General features: G+C 47.2%; 1 protein-coding gene across 2 annotated transcripts in view; it reads left to right on the top strand.

The window, feature by feature from the left end:
* Positions 1–21,291, top strand: part of drg2 (developmentally regulated GTP binding protein 2) — a 57,545-nt gene that overhangs the window by 9,932 nt on the left and 26,322 nt on the right. For both annotated transcript variants that reach the window (XM_064962156.1, XM_064962155.1), the window contains exons 5-6: positions 17,819–17,879; positions 18,407–18,497. In XM_064962156.1, the coding sequence (XP_064818228.1) occupies positions 17,819–17,879; positions 18,407–18,497 (152 nt within the window). The remainder of the gene's footprint in view (positions 1–17,818; positions 17,880–18,406; positions 18,498–21,291) is intronic.

The raw sequence follows: 21,291 nt of genomic DNA, 5'->3' as shown, positions 1-21,291 counted from the left end.
CATATACCACATACCATACCACACCTCTTACACCACACACACCATACACCATACCACACTACACACCCCACACCACCCACACCATACCATACACCATACCACACACACACATACCACACACACCATACACCATACCACACCTCATATACCACACACACCAAACACCATACCACACTACACACCCCAAACCACACCACCCACACCATACCACACACCATACCACACACCACACACACCATACCACACACCACACACACCATACACCATACCACACCTCATATACCACACACACATTCCACACACACCATACCACACACACATACCACACACACCATATACCACACCTCATATACCACACACACCATACCACACCACACACACCATACACCATACCACACACCACACACACCATACCACACACACCATACCACACTACACACCATACCACACACACCATACACCATACCACACCACACACACCATACCACACACCACACAAACCACACCACACACACCATACCACACACACCAAACCACACCTCATATACCACACACACCACACCTCATACACCACACACACCAAACCACACACCACACACCACACACACCATACACCATACCACACTACACACCCCAAACCACACACCACATACACCATACCACACTACACACCCCAAACCACACACCACACACACCATACCACACTATACACCCCATACCCCATACCACACCACACACCCCATATACCACATACCATACCACACCTCTTACACCACACACACCATACCACACACCACACCATACACCATACCACACACACCATACACCATACCACACCTCATATACCACACACACCATACACCACACCACACACTATACCACACACCCCATACCATACACCATACCACACACACTATACCATATACCATTCCACACACCCCATACCATTCCACACACCCCATATACCACACACCATACCACAACATACCATACCACAACATACCACACACCATACCATACCACACACCCCATATACTCCATACCATACCACACACCCCATATACTCCATACCACACCACACACCCCATATACCACACACCATATACCACACACCATACCACACCACACACCCCATATACCACACCATATACCACACACCATACCACACCACACACCCCATATACCACATACCACACCACACACCCCATATACCACACCACATACCATACCACACCTCATACACCACACACACCACACACACCATACCACACACACCATACACCATACCACACACACCATACACCATACCACACACACCATACACCATACCACACCTCATATACCATACACCATACCACACACACCATACACCATACCACACCTCATACACCACACACACCATACCACACACACCATACCACACACACCATACACCATACCACACACCATACACCATACCACACACACCATACACCATACCACACACACCATACACCATACCACACCTCATACACCACACACACATTTACATTACATTTACATTACATTTAAGTCATTTAGCAGACGCTCTTATCCAGAGCGACTTACAAATTGGTGAATTCACCTTCTGACATCCAGTGGAACAGCCACTTTACAATAGTGCATCTAAGTCATTAAGGGGGGGGGGGGGGGTGAGAAGGATTACTTATCCTATCCTAGGTATTCCTTGAAGAGGTGGGGTTTCAGGTGTCTCCGGAAGGTGGTGATTGACTCCGCTGTCCTGGCGTCGTGAGGGAGTTTGTTCCACCATTGGGGGCCAGAGCAGCGAACAGTTTTGACTGGGCTGAGCGGGAACTGTACTTCCTCAATGGTAGGGAGGCGAGCAGGCCAGAGGTGGATGAACGCAGTGCCCTTGCTTGGGTGTAGGGCCTGATCAGAGCCTGGAGGTACTGCGGTGCCGTTCCCCTCACAGCTCCGTAGGCAAGCACCATGGTCTTGTAGCGGATGCGAGCTTCAACTGGGAGCCAGTGGAGAGAGCGGAGGAGCGGGGTGACGTGAGAGAACTTGGGAAGGTTGAACACCAGACGGGCTGCGGCGTTCTGGATGAGTTGTAGGGGTTTAATGGCACAGGCAGGGAGCCCAGCCAACAGCGAGTTGCAGTAATCCAGACGGGAGATGACAAGTGCCTGGATTAGGACCTGCGCCGCTTCCTGTGTGAGGCAGGGTCGTACTCTGCGGATGTTGTAGAGCATGAACCTACAGGAACGGGCCACCGCCATGATGTTGGTTGAGAACGACAGGGTGTTGTCCAGGATCACGCCAAGGTTCTTAGCGCTCTGGGAGGAGGACACAATGGAGTTGTCAACCGTGATGGCGAGGTCATGGAACGGGCAGTCCTTCCCCGGGAGGAAGAGCAGCTCCGTCTTGCCGAGGTTCAGCTTGAGGTGGTGATCCGTCATCCACACTGATATGTCTGCCAGACATGCAGAGATGCGATTCGCCACCTGGTCATCAGAAGGGGGAAAGGAGAAGATTAATTGTGTGTCGTCTGCATAGCAATGATAGGAGAGACCATGTGAGGTTATGACAGAGCCAAGTGACTTGGTGTATAGCGAGAATAGGAGAGGGCCTAGAACAGAGCCCTGGGGGACACCAGTGGTGAGAGCGCGTGGCGAGGAGACAGATTCTCGCCACGCCACCTGGTAGGAGCGACCTGTCAGGTAGGACGCAATCCAAGCGTGGGCCGCGCCGGAGATGCCCAACTCGGAGAGGGTGGAGAGGAGGATCTGATGGTTCACAGTATCGAAGGCAGCCGATAGGTCTAGAAGGATGAGAGCAGAGGAGAGAGAGTTAGCTTTAGCAGTGCGGAGCGCCTCCGTGATGCAGAGAAGAGCAGTCTCAGTTGAATGACTAGTCTTGAAACCTGACTGATTTGGATCAAGAAGGTCATTCTGAGAGAGATAGAGGGAGAGCTGGCCAAGGACGGCACGTTCAAGAGTTTTGGAGAGAAAAGAAAGAAGGGATACTGGTCTGTAGTTGTTGACATCGGAGGGATCGAGTGTAGGTTTCTTCAGAAGGGTGCAACTCTCGCTCTCTTGAAGACGGAAGGGACGTAGCCAGCGGTCAGGGATGAGTTGATGAGCGAGGTGAGGTAAGGGAGAAGGTCCCCGGAAATGGTCTGGAGGAGAGAGGAGGGGATAGGGTCGAGCGGGCAGGTTGTTGGGCGGCCGGCCGTCACAAGAAGCGAGATTTCATCTGGAGAGAGAGGGGAGAAAGAGGTCAGAGCACAGGGTAGGGCAGTGTGAGCAGAACCAGCGGTGTCGTTTGACTTAGCAAACGAGGATCGGATGTCGTCGACCTTCTTTTCAAAATGGTTGACGAAGTCATCTGCAGAGAGGGAGGAGGGGGGAGGGGGAGGAGGATTCAGAAGGGAGGAGAAGGTGGCAAAGAGCTTCCTAGGGTTAGAGGCAGATGCTTGGAATTTAGAGTGGTAGAAAGTGGCTTTAGCAGCAGAGACAGAGGAGGAAAATGTAGAGAGGAGGGAGTGAAAGGATGCCAGGTCCGCAGGGAGGCGAGTTTTCCTCCATTTCCGCTCGGCTGCCCGGAGCTCTGTTCTGTGAGCTCGCAATGAGTCATCGAGCCACGGAGCGGGAGGGGAGGACCGAGCCGGCCTGGAGGATAGGGGACATAGAGAGTCAAAGGATGCAGAAAGGGAAGAGAGGAGGGTTGAGGAGGCAGAGTCAGGAGAAAGGTTGGAGAAGGTATGAGCAGAGGGAAGAGATGAAAGGATGGAAGAGGAAAGAGTAGCGGGGGAGAGAGAGCGAAGGTTGGGACGGCGCGATACCATCCGAGTAGGGGCAGTGTGGGAAGTGTTGGATGAGAGCGAGAGGGAAAAGGATACAAGGTAGTGGTCGGAGACTTGGAGGGGAGTTGCAGTGAGGTTAGTGGAAGAACAGCATCTAGTAAAGATGAGGTCGAGCGTATTGCCTGCCTTGTGAGTAGGGGGGAAGGTGAGAGGGTGAGGTCAAAAGAGGAGAGGAGTGGAAAGAAGGAGGCAGAGAGGAATGAGTCAAAGGTAGACGTGGGGAGGTTAAAGTCGCCCAGGACTGTGAGAGGTGAGCCGTCCTCAGGAAAGGAGCTTATCAAGGCATCAAGCTCATTGATGAACTCTCCGAGGGAACCTGGAGGGCGATAAATGATAAGAATGTTAAGCTTGAAAGGGCTGGTAACTGTGACAGCATGGAATTCAAAGGAGGCGATAGATAGATGGGTAAGGGGAGAGAGAGAGAATGACCACTTGGGAGAGATGAGGATCCCGGTGCCACCACCCCGCTGACCAGAAGCTCTCGGGTGTGCGAGAACACGTGGGCGGACGAAGAGAGAGCAGTAGGAGTAGCAGTGTTATCTGTGGTGATCCATGTTTCCGTCAGTGCCAGGAAGTCGAGGGACTGGAGGGAGGCATAGGCTGAGATGAACTCTGCCTTGTTGGCCGCAGATCGGCAGTTCCAGAGGCTACCGGAGACCAGGAACTCCACGTGGGTCGTGCGCGCTGGGACCACCAGATTAGGGTGGCCGCGGCCACGCGGTGTGGAGCGTTTGTATGGTCTGTGCAGAGAGGAGAGAACAGGGATAGATAGACACATAGTTAACAGGGTACAGAAGAGGCTACGCTAATGCAAAGGAGATTGGAATGACAAGTGGACTACACGTCTCGAATGTTCAGAAAGTTAAGCTTACGTAGCAAGAATCTTATTGACTAAAATGATTGAAATGAAACAGTACTGCTGGAGTAGGCTAGCTGGTAGTGGCTGCGATGTTGACACTACACTAATCAAGTCGTTCCGCCGAGTGTAATAGTTTCTACAGTGCTGCTATTCGGGGGCTAGCTGGCTAGCTAGCAAGGTTGATTGCGTTCCGTTACTTAAAAGAACGACAATAGCTGGCTGGCTAACCTAGAAAATCGCTCTAGGCTACACAATTGTCTTAGATACAAAGACGGCTATGTAGCTAGCTAGATCAAACAAAACAAACCGTTGTACTGTAATAGTTACAACAGTGCTGCTATTCGGGGGCTAGCTGGCTAGCTACGTTAGAAGAACGACAATAGCTGGCCAGCTAACCTAGAAAATCGCTCTAGACTACACAATTGTCTTAGAAACAAAGACGGCTATGTAGCTGGCTAGCTACGATCAAACAAATCAAACCGTTGTACTGTAATGAAGTGAAATGAAAATGTGATACTACCTGTGGAACGACGCGGAATGTTGACCGGGTAGTTGGAGTTCAATTCGGTAGAGGTTGGCTAGCTGTTGGCTAGCTAGCTAGCAGCATTTCTTACGTTAAGGACGACAAATAGCTGGCTAGCTAACCTCGGTAAATTAAGATAATCACTCTAAGTCTACACACTCTAAACTGCACAATTATCTTGGATACGAAGACAACTATGTAGCTAGCTGACACTACGCTAATCGAGTCGTTCAGTTGAGTGTAATAGTTTCTACAGTGCTAGTGGACAGTGGATGTTAGCTAGCTGCTTAGCTGCTTAGCTAGCTGCTTAGCTAGCTGCTGGGCAGATACGTTAGGACGACGAAATACGATAATTATGCAATTGTCGTTGATACAAAGACGGCTATGTAGCTGGCTAAGAAGAAATTGCTAAGATTAGACAAATCAAACCGTTGTACTATAACGAAATGTAATGAAAAGTTATAAAAAGTTATACTACCTGCGGACCGAAGTGTAGATGCGGCCGCTCGCTCCAACCGGAACCGGAATAGTACCATACCACACACACCATACCACACACCACACACACCATACACCATACCACACACACCATACACCATACCACACACACCATACACCATACCACACACACCATACACCATACCACAACTCATATATCACACACATCATACCACACACACACCATACCACACCACATACACCATACCACACCACATACACCACATACACCATACCACACACACCATACCATACCACACACACCATACCACACACACCATACCACACACACCATACCACACACACCATACCACACACACCACACACACCATACACCATACCACATACACCATACACCATACCACACACACCATACCACAACTCATATACCACACACACCATACCACATACACCATACCACACACACACCATACTACACCACATACACCACACCACATACACCATACCACACACACCATACCACACCACATACACCATACCACACACCATACCACACACACCATACACCATACCACACCACATACCATACCACATATACCATTCCACACACCCCATACCATACCACACACCCCATATACCACACATCATACCACACACCCCATATACCACACACCATACCATAACATACCACACACCCCATACCATACCACACACCATACCACACACCCTATACCATACCACACACCCAATACCATGTACCATACCACACAACCCATATACCACACACCATACCACATACCCAACACCATACCATACCACACACCCCATATACCGCACACCATACCACACACCCTACCATACCACACACCCCATATACTCCATACCACACCACACCCCATATACATACACCACACCATACCACACACCACATATACCCCACAACATAACACACTCTATACCATACCACACACCCCATATACCCCACACCATACCACACACCCCATATACCACACACCCCATATACCCCACACCGTACCACACACCATACCACACACCCCATATACCACACACCATACCACACACCCCATATAACACACACCATACCATGCCACATATCATACACTTACCATACCCCATATGCCCCACACCATACCACATAACATACACAACCCCACATACCATACAATACCACATACCATACCACACACCCCATATACACCACACCATACCACACCCCATAAACCACACCCCATACCACATAACATACACAACCCCACACACCATACCATACCACACACCCCATATATACCACACCCCATAAACCACACCCCATACCACATAACATACACACCCCCACATAGCATACCATACCACATAACATACACACCCCCACATACCATACCCCCACACCATACCACACCACACACCCCATATACCACACCCCATACCATACCCCACACCACACACACCATACCATACCCCACACTGTTGTCACCCCATATACCACACCCCATATGCCACACCCCATACCATACCACACCCCATGTACCCCACACACACACCATACCACACACCATACCATACCACATGACATACACACCCCCACATACCATACCCCATACCACACCATACACCCCCCCATATACCACACCCCATATACCATACCCAATATACCACACACCATACCACATAACATACCACATAACATACATACATAACATACATACCCCACCCCACCCCATACCACACACCCCATACCATACACCCCATATACCCCACTCCATACCACTCCATACCACACATACCACATAACATAACATATAACATAACATATACATATAACATACACATAACATACACATAACATACACATAACATACACAACCCCACATGCCATGGGGTTGTGGGGTCCATCCTGCAGTATAACGGAGCCAACATCCAGCTGACAGTAGTGTATAATGACCCATCCTGCAGTATAATGGAGCCAACATCCAGCTGACAGTAGTGTATAATGACCCATCCTGTTGTCCTGCAGTATAATGGAGCCAACATCCAGCTGACAGTAGTGTATAATGACCCATCCTGTTGTCCTGCAGTATAATGGAGCCAACATCCAGCTGACAGTAGTGTATAATGACCCATCCTGCAGTATAATGGAGCCAACATCCAGCTGACAGTAGTGTATAATGACCCGTCCTGCAGTATAATGGAGCCAACATCCAGCTGACAGTAGTGTATAATGACCCATCCTGCAGTTTAATGGAGCCAACATCCAGCTGACAGTAGTGTATATTAACCCATCCTGTTGTCCTGCAGTATAATGGAGCCAACATCCAGCTGACAGTAGTGTATAATGACCCATCCTGTTGTCCTGCAGTATAATGGAGCCAACATCCAGCTGACAGTAGTGTATAATGACCCATCCTGCAGTATAATGGAGCCAACATCCAGCTGACAGTAGTGTATAATGACCCATCCTGCAGTATAATGGAGCCAACATCCAGCTGACAGTAGTGTATAATGACCCATCCTGTTGTCCTGCAGTATAATGGAGCCAACATCCAGCTGACAGTAGTGTATAATGACCCATCCTGTTGTCCTGCAGTATAATGGAGCCAACATCCAGCTGACAGTGGTGTATAATGACCCATCCTGCAGTATAATGGAGCCAACATCCAGCTGACAGTAGTGTATAATGACCCGTCCTGCAGTATAATGGAGCCAACATCCAGCTGACAGTAGTGTATAATGACCCATCCTGCAGTTTAATGGAGCCAACATCCAGCTGACAGTAGTGTATATTAACCCATCCTGTTGTCCTGCAGTATAATGGAGCCAACATCCAGCTGACAGTAGTGTATAATGACCCATCCTGTTGTCCTGCAGTATAATGGAGCCAACATCCAGCTGACAGTAGTGTATAATGACCCATCCTGCAGTATAATGGAGCCAACATCCAGCTGACAGTAGTGTATAATGACCCATCCTGCAGTATAATGGAGCCAACATCCAGCTGACAGTAGTGTATAATGACCCATCCTGTTGTCCTGCAGTATAATGGAGCCAACATCCAGCTGACAGTAGTGTATAATGACCCATCCTGTTGTCCTGCAGTATAATGGAGCCAACATCCAGCTGACAGTAGTGTATAATGACCCATCCTGCAGTATAATGGAGCCAACATCCAGCTGACAGTAGTGTATAATGACCCATCCTGCAGTATAATGGAGCCAACATCCAGCTGACAGTAGTGTATAATGACCCATCCTGTTGTCCTGCAGTATAATGGAGCCAACATCCAGCTGACAGTAGTGTATAATGACCCATCCTGTTGTCCTGCAGTATAATGGAGCCAACATCCAGCTGACAGTAGTGTATATTAACCCATCCTGTTGTCCTGCAGTATAATGGAGCCAACATCCAGCTGACAGTAGTGTATAATGACCCATCCTGTTGTCCTGCAGTATAATGGAGCCAACATCCAGCTGACAGTAGTGTATAATGACCCATCCTGTTGTCCTGCAGTATAATGGAGCCAACATCCAGCTGACAGTAGTGTATAATGACCCATCCTGTTGTCCTGCAGTATAATGGAGCCAACATCCAGCTGACAGTAGTGTATAATGACCCATCCTGTTGTCCTGCAGTATAATGGAGCCAACATCCAGCTGACAGTAGTGTATAATGACCCATCCTGTTGTCCTGCAGTATAATGGAGCCAACATCCAGCTGACAGTAGTGTATAATGACCCATCCTGTTGTCCTGCAGTATAATGGAGCCAACATCCAGCTGACAGTAGTGTATAATGACCCATCCTGTTGTCCTGCAGTATAATGGAGCCAACATCCAGCTGACAGTAGTGTATATTAACCCATCCTGTTGTCCTGCAGTATAATGGAGCCAACATCCAGCTGACAGTAGTGTATAATGGCCCATCCTGCAGTATAATGGAGCCAACATCCAGCTGACAGTAGTGTATAATGACCCATCCTGCAGTATAATGGAGCCAACATCCAGCTGACAGTAGTGTATATTAACCCATCCTGTTGTCCTGCAGTATAATGGAGCCAACATCCAGCTGACAGTAGTGTATATTAACCCATCCTGTTGTCCTGCAGTATAATGGAGCCAACATCCAGCTGACAGTAGTGTATAATGACCCATCCTGCAGTATAATGGAGCCAACATCCAGCTGACAGTAGTGTATAATGACCCATCCTGCAGTATAATGGAGCCAACATCCAGCTGACAGTAGTGTATAATGACCCATCCTGTTGTCCTGCAGTATAATGGAGCCAACATCCAGCTGACAGTAGTGTATAATGACCCATCCTGTTGTCCTGCAGTATAATGGAGCCAACATCCAGCTGACAGTAGTGTATATTAACCCATCCTGTTGTCCTGCAGTATAATGGAGCCAACATCCAGCTGACAGTAGTGTATAATGACCCATCCTGCAGTATAATGGAGCCAACATCCAGCTGACAGTAGTGTATAATGACCCATCCTGTTGTCCTGCAGTATAATGGAGCCAACATCCAGCTGACAGTAGTGTATAATGACCCATCCTGTTGTCCTGCAGTATAATGGAGCCAACATCCAGCTGACAGTAGTGTATAATGACCCATCCTGTTGTCCTGCAGTATAATGGAGCCAACATCCAGCTGACAGTAGTGTATAATGACCCATCCTGCAGTATAATGGAGCCAACATCCAGCTGACAGTAGTGTATATTAACCCATCCTGTTGTCCTGCAGTATAATGGAGCCAACATCCAGCTGACAGTAGTGTATAATGACCCATCCTGCAGTATAATGGAGCCAACATCCAGCTGACAGTAGTGTATATTAACCCATCCTGTTGTCCTGCAGTATAATGGAGCCAACATCCAGCTGACAGTAGTGTATATTAACCCATCCTGTTGTCCTGCAGTATAATGGAGCCAACATCCAGCTGACAGTAGTGTATATTAACCCATCCTGTTGTCCTGCAGTATAATGGAGCCAACATCCAGCTGACAGTAGTGTATAATGACCCATCCTGCAGTATAATGGAGCCAACATCCAGCTGACAGTAGTGTATATTAACCCATCCTGTTGTCCTGCAGTATAATGGAGCCAACATCCAGCTGACAGTAGTGTATAATGACCCATCCTGCAGTATAATGGAGCCAACATCCAGCTGACAGTAGTGTATATTAACCCATCCTGTTGTCCTGCAGTATAATGGAGCCAACATCCAGCTGACAGTAGTGTATATTAACCCATCCTGTTGTCCTGCAGTATAATGGAGCCAACATCCAGCTGACAGTAGTGTATATTAACCCATCCTGTTGTCCTGCAGTATAATGGAGCCAACATCCAGCTGACAGTAGTGTATAATGACCCATCCTGTTGTCCTGCAGTATAATGGAGCCAACATCCAGCTGACAGTAGTGTATAATGACCCATCCTGTTGTCCTGCAGTATAATGGAGCCAACATCCAGCTGACAGTAGTGTATAATGACCCATCCTGTTGTCCTGCAGTATAATGGAGCCAACATCCAGCTGACAGTAGTGTATATTAACCCATCCTGTTGTCCTGCAGTATAATGGAGCCAACATCCAGCTGACAGTAGTGTATAATGACCCATCCTGCAGTATAATGGAGCCAACATCCAGCTGACAGTAGTGTATATTAACCCATCCTGTTGTCCTGCAGTATAATGGAGCCAACATCCAGCTGACAGTAGTGTATAATGACCCATCCTGTTGTCCTGCAGTATAATGGAGCCAACATCCAGCTGACAGTAGTGTATATTAACCCATCCTGTTGTCCTGCAGTATAATGGAGCCAACATCCAGCTGACAGTAGTGTATATTAACCCATCCTGTTGTCCTGCAGTATAATGGAGCCAACATCCAGCTGACAGTAGTGTATAATGGCCCATCCTGCAGTATAATGGAGCCAACATCCAGCTGACAGTAGTGTATAATGACCCATCCTGCAGTATAATGGAGCCAACATCCAGCTGACAGTAGTGTATATTAACCCATCCTGTTGTCCTGCTGTATAATGGAGCCAACATCCAGCTGACAGTAGTGTATAATGACCCATCCTGCAGTATAATGGAGCCAACATCCAGCTGACAGTAGTGTATATTAACCCATCCTGTTGTCCTGCAGTATAATGGAGCCAACATCCAGCTGACAGTAGTGTATATTAACCCATCCTGTTGTCCTGCAGTATAATGGAGCCAACATCCAGCTGACAGTAGTGTATAATGACCCATCCTGCAGTATAATGGAGCCAACATCCAGCTGACAGTAGTGTATAATGACCCATCCTGCAGTATAATGGAGCCAACATCCAGCTGACAGTAGTGTATAATGACCCATCCTGTTGTCCTGCAGTATAATGGAGCCAACATCCAGCTGACAGTAGTGTATAATGACCCATCCTGTTGTCCTGCAGTATAATGGAGCCAACATCCAGCTGACAGTAGTGTATATTAACCCATCCTGTTGTCCTGCAGTATAATGGAGCCAACATCCAGCTGACAGTAGTGTATAATGACCCATCCTGCAGTATAATGGAGCCAACATCCAGCTGACAGTAGTGTATAATGACCCATCCTGTTGTCCTGCAGTATAATGGAGCCAACATCCAGCTGACAGTAGTGTATAATGACCCATCCTGCAGTATAATGGAGCCAACATCCAGCTGACAGTAGTGTATATTAACCCATCCTGTTGTCCTGCAGTATAATGGAGCCAACATCCAGCTGACAGTAGTGTATAATGACCCATCCTGCAGTATAATGGAGCCAACATCCAGCTGACAGTAGTGTATATTAACCCATCCTGTTGTCCTGCAGTATAATGGAGCCAACATCCAGCTGACAGTAGTGTATATTAACCCATCCTGTTGTCCTGCAGTATAATGGAGCCAACATCCAGCTGACAGTAGTGTATAATGACCCATCCTGCAGTATAATGGAGCCAACATCCAGCTGACAGTAGTGTATATTAACCCATCCTGTTGTCCTGCAGTATAATGGAGCCAACATCCAGCTGACAGTAGTGTATATTAACCCATCCTGTTGTCCTGCAGTATAATGGAGCCAACATCCAGCTGACAGTAGTGTATAATGACCCATCCTGCAGTATAATGGAGCCAACATCCAGCTGACAGTAGTGTATATTAACCCATCCTGTTGTCCTGCAGTATAATGGAGCCAACATCCAGCTGACAGTAGTGTATAATGACCCATCCTGTTGTCCTGCAGTATAATGGAGCCAACATCCAGCTGACAGTAGTGTATATTAACCCATCCTGTTGTCCTGCAGTATAATGGAGCCAACATCCAGCTGACAGTAGTGTATATTAACCCATCCTGTTGTCCTGCAGTATAATGGAGCCAACATCCAGCTGACAGTAGTGTATAATGACCCATCCTGTTGTCCTGCAGTATAATGGAGCCAACATCCAGCTGACAGTAGTGTATATTAACCCATCCTGTTGTCCTGCAGTATAATGGAGCCAACATCCAGCTGACAGTAGTGTATATTAACCCATCCTGTTGTCCTGCAGTATAATGGAGCCAACATCCAGCTGACAGTAGTGTATAATGACCCATCCTGCAGTATAATGGAGCCAACATCCAGCTGACAGTAGTGTATATTAATCCATCCTGTTGTCCTGCAGTATAATGGAGCCAACATCCAGCTGACAGTAGTGTATATTAACCCATCCTGTTGTCCTGCAGTATAATGGAGCCAACATCCAGCTGACAGTAGTGTATATTAACCCATCCTGTTGTCCTGCAGTATAATGGAGCCAACATCCAGCTGACAGTAGTGTATAATGACCCATCCTGTTGTCCTGCAGTATAATGGAGCCAACATCCAGCTGACAGTAGTGTATATTAACCCATCCTGTTGTCCTGCAGTATAATGGAGCCAACATCCAGCTGACAGTAGTGTATATTAACCCATCCTGTTGTCCTGCAGTATAATGGAGCCAACATCCAGCTGACAGTAGTGTATAATGACCCATCCTGTTGCAGTATAATGGAGCCAACATCCAGCTGACAGTAGTGTATATTAACCCATCCTGTTGTCCTGCAGTATAATGGAGCCAACATCCAGCTGACAGTAGTGTATATTAACCCATCCTGTTGTCCTGCAGTATAATGGAGCCAACATCCAGCTGACAGTAGTGTATATTAACCCATCCTGTTGTCCTGCAGTATAATGGAGCCAACATCCAGCTGACAGTAGTGTATAATGACCCATCCTGTTGTCCTGCAGTATAATGGAGCCAACATCCAGCTGACAGTAGTGTATATTAACCCATCCTGTTGTCCTGCAGTATAATGGAGCCAACATCCAGCTGACAGTAGTGTATATTAACCCATCCTGTTGTCCTGCAGTATAATGGAGCCAACATCCAGCTGACAGTAGTGTATAATGACCCATCCTGTTGTCCTGCAGTATAATGGAGCCAACATCCAGCTGACAGTAGTGTATATTAACCCATCCTGTTGTCCTGCAGTATAATGGAGCCAACATCCAGCTGACAGTAGTGTATATTAACCCATCCTGTTGTCCTGCAGTATAATGGAGCCAACATCCAGCTGACAGTAGTGTATAATGACCCATCCTGCAGTATAATGGAGCCAACATCCAGCTGACAGTAGTGTATATTAACCCATCCTGTTGTCCTGCAGTATAATGGAGCCAACATCCAGCTGACAGTAGTGTATATTAACCCATCCTGTTGTCCTGCAGTATAATGGAGCCAACATCCAGCTGACAGTAGTGTATATTAACCCATCCTGTTGTCCTGCAGTATAATGGAGCCAACATCCAGCTGACAGTAGTGTATATTAACCCATCCTGTTGTCCTGCAGTATAATGGAGCCAACATCCAGCTGACAGTAGTGTATATTAACCCATCCTGTTGTCCTGCAGTATAATGGAGCCAACATCCAGCTGACAGTAGTGTATATTAACCCATTCTGTTGTCCTGCAGTATAATGGAGCCAACATCCAGCTGACAGTAGTGTATAATGACCCATCCTGTTGTCCTGCAGTATAATGGAGCCAACATCCAGCTGACAGTAGTGTATAATGACCCATCCTGTTGTCCTGCAGTATAATGGAGCCAACATCCAGCTGACAGTAGTGTATATTAACCCATCCTGTTGTCCTGCAGTATAATGGAGCCAACATCCAGCTGACAGTAGTGTATATTAACCCATCCTGTTGTCCTGCAGTATAATGGAGCCAACATCCAGCTGACAGTAGTGTATAATGACCCATCCTGCAGTATAATGGAGCCAACATCCAGCTGACAGTAGTGTATAATAACCCATCCTGTTGTCCTGCAGTATAATGGAGCCAACATCCAGCTGACAGTAGTGTATAATGACCCATCCTGTTGTCCTGCAGTATAATGGAGCCAACATCCAGCTGACAGTAGTGTATATTAACCCATCCTGTTGTCCTGCAGTATAATGGAGCCAACATCCAGCTGACAGTAGTGTATATTAACCCATCCTGTTGTCCTGCAGTATAATGGAGCCAACATCCAGCTGACAGTAGTGTATAATGACCCATCCTGTTGTCCTGCAGTATAATGGAGCCAACATCCAGCTGACAGTAGTGTATATTAACCCATCCTGTTGTCCTGCAGTATAATGGAGCCAACATCCAGCTGACAGTAGTGTATATTAACCCATCCTGTTGTCCTGCAGTATAATGGAGCCAACATCCAGCTGACAGTAGTGTATATTAACCCATCCTGTTGTCCTGCAGTATAATGGAGCCAACATCCAGCTGACAGTAGTGTATATTAACCCATCCTGTTGTCCTGCAGTATAATGGAGCCAACATCCAGCTGACAGTAGTGTATAATGACCCATCCTGTTGTCCTTCAGTATAATGGAGCCAACATCCAGCTGACAGTAGTGTATAATGACCCATCCTGTTGTCCTGCAGTATAATGGAGCCAACATCCAGCTGACAGTAGTGTATAATGACCCATCCTGTTGTCCTGCAGTATAATGGAGCCAACATCCAGCTGACAGTAGTGTATATTAACCCATCCTGTTGTCCTGCAGTATAATGGAGCCAACATCCAGCTGACAGTAGTGTATATTAACCCATCCTGTTGTCCTGCAGTATAATGGAGCCAACATCCAGCTGACAGTAGTGTATATTAACCCATCCTGTTGTCCTGCAGTATAATGGAGCCAACATCCAGCTGACAGTAGTGTATAATGACCCATCCTGTTGTCCTGCAGTATAATGGAGCCAACATCCAGCTGACAGTAGTGTATAATGACCCATCCTGTTGTCCTGCAGTATAATGGAGCCAACATCCAGCTGACAGTAGTGTATATTAACCCATCCTGTTGTCCTGCAGTATAATGGAGCCAACATCCAGCTGACAGTAGTGTATATTAACCCATCCTGTTGTCCTGTTGTATAATGGAGCCAACATCCAGCTGACAGTAGTGTATAATGACCCATCCTGCAGTATAATGGAGCCAACATCCAGCTGACAGTAGTGTATAATAACCCATCCTGTTGTCCTGCAGTATAATGGAGCCAACATCCAGCTGACAGTAGTGTATAATGACCCATCCTGTTGTCCTGCAGTATAATGGAGCCAACATCCAGCTGACAGTAGTGTATATTAACCCATCCTGTTGTCCTGCAGTATAATGGAGCCAACATCCAGCTGACAGTAGTGTATATTAACCCATCCTGTTGTCCTGCAGTATAATGGAGCCAACATCCAGCTGACAGTAGTGTATAATGACCCATCCTGTTGTCCTGCAGTATAATGGAGCCAACATCCAGCTGACAGTAGTGTATATTAACCCATCCTGTTGTCCTGCAGTATAATGGAGCCAACATCCAGCTGACAGTAGTGTATATTAACCCATCCTGTTGTCCTGCAGTATAATGGAGCCAACATCCAGCTGACAGTAGTGTATATTAACCCAACATCCTGTTGTCCTGCAGTATAATGGAGCCAACATCCAGCTGACAGTAGTGTATATTAACCCATCCTGTTGTCCTGCAGTATAATGGAGCCAACATCCAGCTGACAGTAGTGTATAATGACCCATCCTGTTGTCCTTCAGTATAATGGAGCCAACATCCAGCTGACAGTAGTGTATAATGACCCATCCTGTTGTCCTGCAGTATAATGGAGCCAACATCCAGCTGACAGTAGTGTATAATGACCCATCCTGCAGTATAATGGAGCCAACATCCAGCTGACAGTAGTGTATAATGACCCATCCTGCAGTATAATGGAGCCAACATCCAGCTGACAGTAGTGTATAATGACCCATCCTGTTGTCCTATATAATGGAGCCAACATCCAGCTGACAGTAGTGTATAATGACCCATCCTGTTGTCCTGCAGTATAATGGAGCCAACATCCAGCTGACAGTAGTGTATATTAACCCATCCTGCAGTATAATGGAGCCAACATCCAGCTGACAGTAGTGTATATTAACCCATCCTGTTGTCCTGCAGTATAATGGAGCCAACATCCAGCTGACAGTAGTGTATATTAACCCATCCTGTTGTCCTGCAGTATAATGGAGCCAACATCCAGCTGACAGTAGTGTATATTAACCCATCCTGTTGTCCTGCAGTATAATGGAGCCAACATCCAGCTGACAGTAGTGTATATTAACCCATCCTGTTGTCCTGCAGTATAATGGAGCCAACATCCAGCTGACAGTAGTGTATATTAACCCATCCTGTTGTCCTGCAGTATAATGGAGCCAACATCCAGCTGACAGTAGTGTATATTAACCCATCCTGTTGTCCTGCAGTATAATGGAGCCAACATCCAGCTGACAGTAGTGTATAATGACCCATCCTGTTGTCCTGCAGTATAATGGAGCCAACATCCAGCTGACAGTAGTGTATAATGACCCATCCTGCAGTATAATGGAGCCAACATCCAGCTGACAGTAGTGTATAATGACCCATCCTGCAGTATAATGGAGCCAACATCCAGCTGACAGTAGTGTATAATGACCCATCCTGTTGTCCTGCAGTATAATGGAGCCAACATCCAGCTGACAGTAGTGTATATTAACCCATCCTGTTGTCCTGCAGTATAATGGAGCCAACATCCAGCTGCTGGATCTGCCAGGAATCATAGAAGGAGCTTCCCAAGGTACAGTAACTGGTTACCGTGATGGTTGTCTACTGTGGAGGGGGTTGCTGCCGCGTTCAGTATCCAAACGGTGTTGAACGTTGCAGATACAGATGACACAAGTAGAGCCTTGTTATACATGTCTGAGAGGCATGTTTGTTCTACATAACGTATTTCTATCTTTCTGAACGTTGTGTCCTATCTATTAATGTAGAGCACTGTGTTATCTCTGAGCCATTAATGTAGAACACTGTGTTATCTCTGAGCTATTAATGTAGAACACTGTGTTATCTCTGAGCTATTAACGTAGAGCGCTGTGTTATCTCTGAGCTATTAATGTAGAACACTGTGTTATCTCTGAGCTATTAATGTAGAGCACTGTGTTATCTCTGAGCTATTAATGTAGAGCACTGTGTTATCTCTGAGCTATTAATGTAGAGCACTGTGTTATCTCTGAGCTATTAATATAGAGGCCTTTTATGATAGGATGATGATTTGAACTCTTTGTAGTGATTGGGTGACCTCTGACCTGTGTGTGTGTTTCGTAGGTAAGGGTCGAGGTCGGCAGGTCATTGCTGTTGCCAGGACAGCAGATGTGGTCATCATGATGCTGGACGCCACCAAGGGAGACGTACAGAGGTGTGTGTTCTGTTGTTAGTACTCGCAGCTAGTTAGTTACTGCTAAACCATCTAGTGTGTGTTTCCCTGTACTGTTCTGTCTGTCCCACCTGGTTAGTCAGTGTGTTCTGTCTGTCCCACCTGGTTAGTTAATGTGTTCAGTCTGTCCCACCTGGTTAGTCAGTGTGTTCTGTCTGTCCCACCTGGTTAGTCCCACCTGGTTAGTCATGTGTTCTGTCCCACCTGGTTAGTGTGTTCTGTCTGTCCCACCTGGTTAGTCAGTGTGTTCTGTCTGTCCCACCTGGTTAGTTAATGTGTTCTGTCTGTCCCACCTGGTTAGTTAATGTGTTCTGTCTGTCCCACCTGGATAGTCAGTGTGTTCTGTCTGTCCCACCTGGTTAGTCAGTGTGTTCTGTCTGTCCCACCTGGTTAGTCAGTGTGTTCTGTCTGTCCCACCTGGTTAGTTAATGTGTTCAGTCTGTCCCACCTGGTTAGTCAGTGTGTTCTGTCTGTCCCACCTGGTTAGTCAGTGTGTTCTGTCTGTCCCACCTGGTTAGTCAGTGTGTTCTGTCTGTCCCACCTGGTTAGTTAATGTGTTCTGTCTGTCCCACCTGGTTAGTTAGTGTGTTCTGTCTGTCCCACCTGGTTAGTCAGTGTGTTCTGTCTGTCCCACCTGGTTAGTCAGTGTGTTCTGTCTGTCCCACCTGGTTAGTCAGTGTGTTCTGTCTGTCCCACCTGGTTAGTCAGTGTGTTCTGTCTGTTCTGTCTGTCCCACCTGGTTAGTCAGTGTGTTCTGTCTGTCCCACCTGGTTAGTCAGTGTGTTCTGTCTGTCCCACCTGGTTAGTCAGTGTGTTCTGTCTGTCCCACCTGGTTAGTTAGTGTGTTCTGTCTGTCCCACCTGGTTAGTCAGTGTGTTCTGTCTGTCCCACCTGGTTAGTCAGTGTGTTCTGTCTGTCCCACCTGGTTAGTCAGTGTGTTCTGTCTGTCCCACCTGGTTAGTTAGTGTGTTCTGTCTGTCCCACCTGGTTAGTCAGTGTGTTCAGTCTGTCCCAGCTGGTTAGTTAGTTAATGTGTTCTGTCTGTCCCACCTGGTTAGTCAGTGTGTTCTGTCTGTCCCACCTGGTTAGTCAGTGTGTTCTGTCTGTCCCACCTGGTTAGTCAGTGTGTTCTGTCTGTCCCAGCTGGTTAGTTAATGTGTTCTGTCTGTCCCAGCTGGTTAGTTAATGTGTTCTGTCTGTCCCACCTGGTTAGTCAGTGTGTTCTGTCTGTCCCAGCTGGTTAGTTAATGTGTTCCGTCTGTCCCAGCTGGTTAGTTAATGTGTTCTGTCTGTCCCACCTGGTTAGTCAGTGTGTTCTGTCTGTCCCAGCTGGTTAGTTAGTGTGTTCTGTCTGTCCCACCTGGTTAGTTAGTGTGTTCTGTCTGTCCCAGCTGGTTGGTTAGTTAGTGTGTTCTGTCTGTCCCAGCTGGTTGGCTAGTTAGTGTGTTCTGTCTTTCCCACCTGGTTAGTTAGTGTGTTCTGTCTGTCCCAGCTGGTTGGTTAGTTAGTGTGTTCTGTCTGTCCCAGCTGGTTGGTTAGTTAGTGTGTTCTGTCTGTCCCAGCTGGTTGGTTAGTTAGTGTGTTCTGTCTGTCCCAGCTTGTTGGTTAGTTAGTTAGTTATTGTGTTCTGTCTGTCTCCCCAGGTCAGTTAGTTAGTGTGTTCTGTCTGTCTCCCTAGGTCAGTTAGTTAGTGTGTTCTGTCTGTCTCCCCAGGTCAGTTAGTTAGTGTGTTCTGTCTGTCTCCCCAGGTCAGTTAGTTAGTGTGTTCTGTCTGTCTCCCCAGGTCAGTTAGTTAGTGTGTTCTGTCTGTCTCCCCAGGTCAGTTAGTTAGTGTGTTCTGTCTGTCTCCCCAGGTCAGTTAGTTAGTGTGTTCTGTCTGTCTCCCCAGGTCAGTTAGTTAGTGTGTTCTGTCTGTCTCCCCAGGTCAGTTAGTTAGTGTGTTCTGTCTGTCTCCCCAGGTCAGTCAGTTAGTTAGTGTGTTCTGTCTGTCTCCCCAGGTCAGTTAGTTAGTGTGTTCTGTCTGTCTCCCCAGGTCAGTTAGTTAGTTAGTGTGTTCTGTCTGTCTCCCCAGGTCAGTTAGTTAGTGTGTTCTGTCTGTCTCCCCAGGTCAGTTAGTTAGTGTGTTCTGTCTGTCTCCCCAGGTCAGTTAGTTAGTGTGTTCTGTCTGTCTCCCCAGGTCAGTTAGTTAGTGTGTTCTGTCTGTCTCCTCAGGTCAGTTAGTTAGTGTGTTCTGTCTGTCTCCCCAGGTCAGTTAGTTAGTTAGTGTGTTCTGTCTGTCTCCCCAGGTCAGTTAGTTAGTTAGTGTGTTCTGTCTGTCTCCCCAGGTCAGTTAGTTAGTTAGTGGGTTCTGTCTGTCTCCCCAGGTCAGTTAGTTAGTGTGTTCTGTCTGTCCCCAGGTCAGTTAGTTAGTGTGTTCTGTCTGTCTCCCCAGGTCAGTTAGTTAGTGTGTTCTGTCTGTCTCCCCAGGTCAGTTAGTTAGTGTGTTCTGTCTGTCTCCCCAGGTCAGTTAGTTAGTGTGTTCTGTCTGTCTCCCCAGGTCAGTTAGTTAGTGTGTTCTGTCTGTCTCCCCAGGTCAGTTAGTTAGTGTGTTCTGTCTGTCTCCCCAGGTCAGTTAGTTAGTGTGTTCTGTCTGTCTCCCCAGGTCAGTTAGTTAGTGTGTTCTGTCTGTCTCCCCAGGTCAGTTAGTTAGTGTGTTCTGTCTGTCTCCCCAGGTCAGTTAGTTAGTGTGTTCTGTCTGTCTCCCCAGGTCAGTTAGTTAGTGTGTTCTGTCTGTCTC

Source organism: Oncorhynchus masou, unplaced genomic scaffold, assembly GCF_036934945.1.
Source record: "Oncorhynchus masou masou isolate Uvic2021 unplaced genomic scaffold, UVic_Omas_1.1 unplaced_scaffold_506, whole genome shotgun sequence".
NCBI lineage: Eukaryota > Metazoa > Chordata > Actinopteri > Salmoniformes > Salmonidae > Oncorhynchus > Oncorhynchus masou.
The sequence above is the reverse complement of the archived record's forward strand: the minus strand, read 5'-3'. Positions and strand labels throughout refer to the sequence as shown.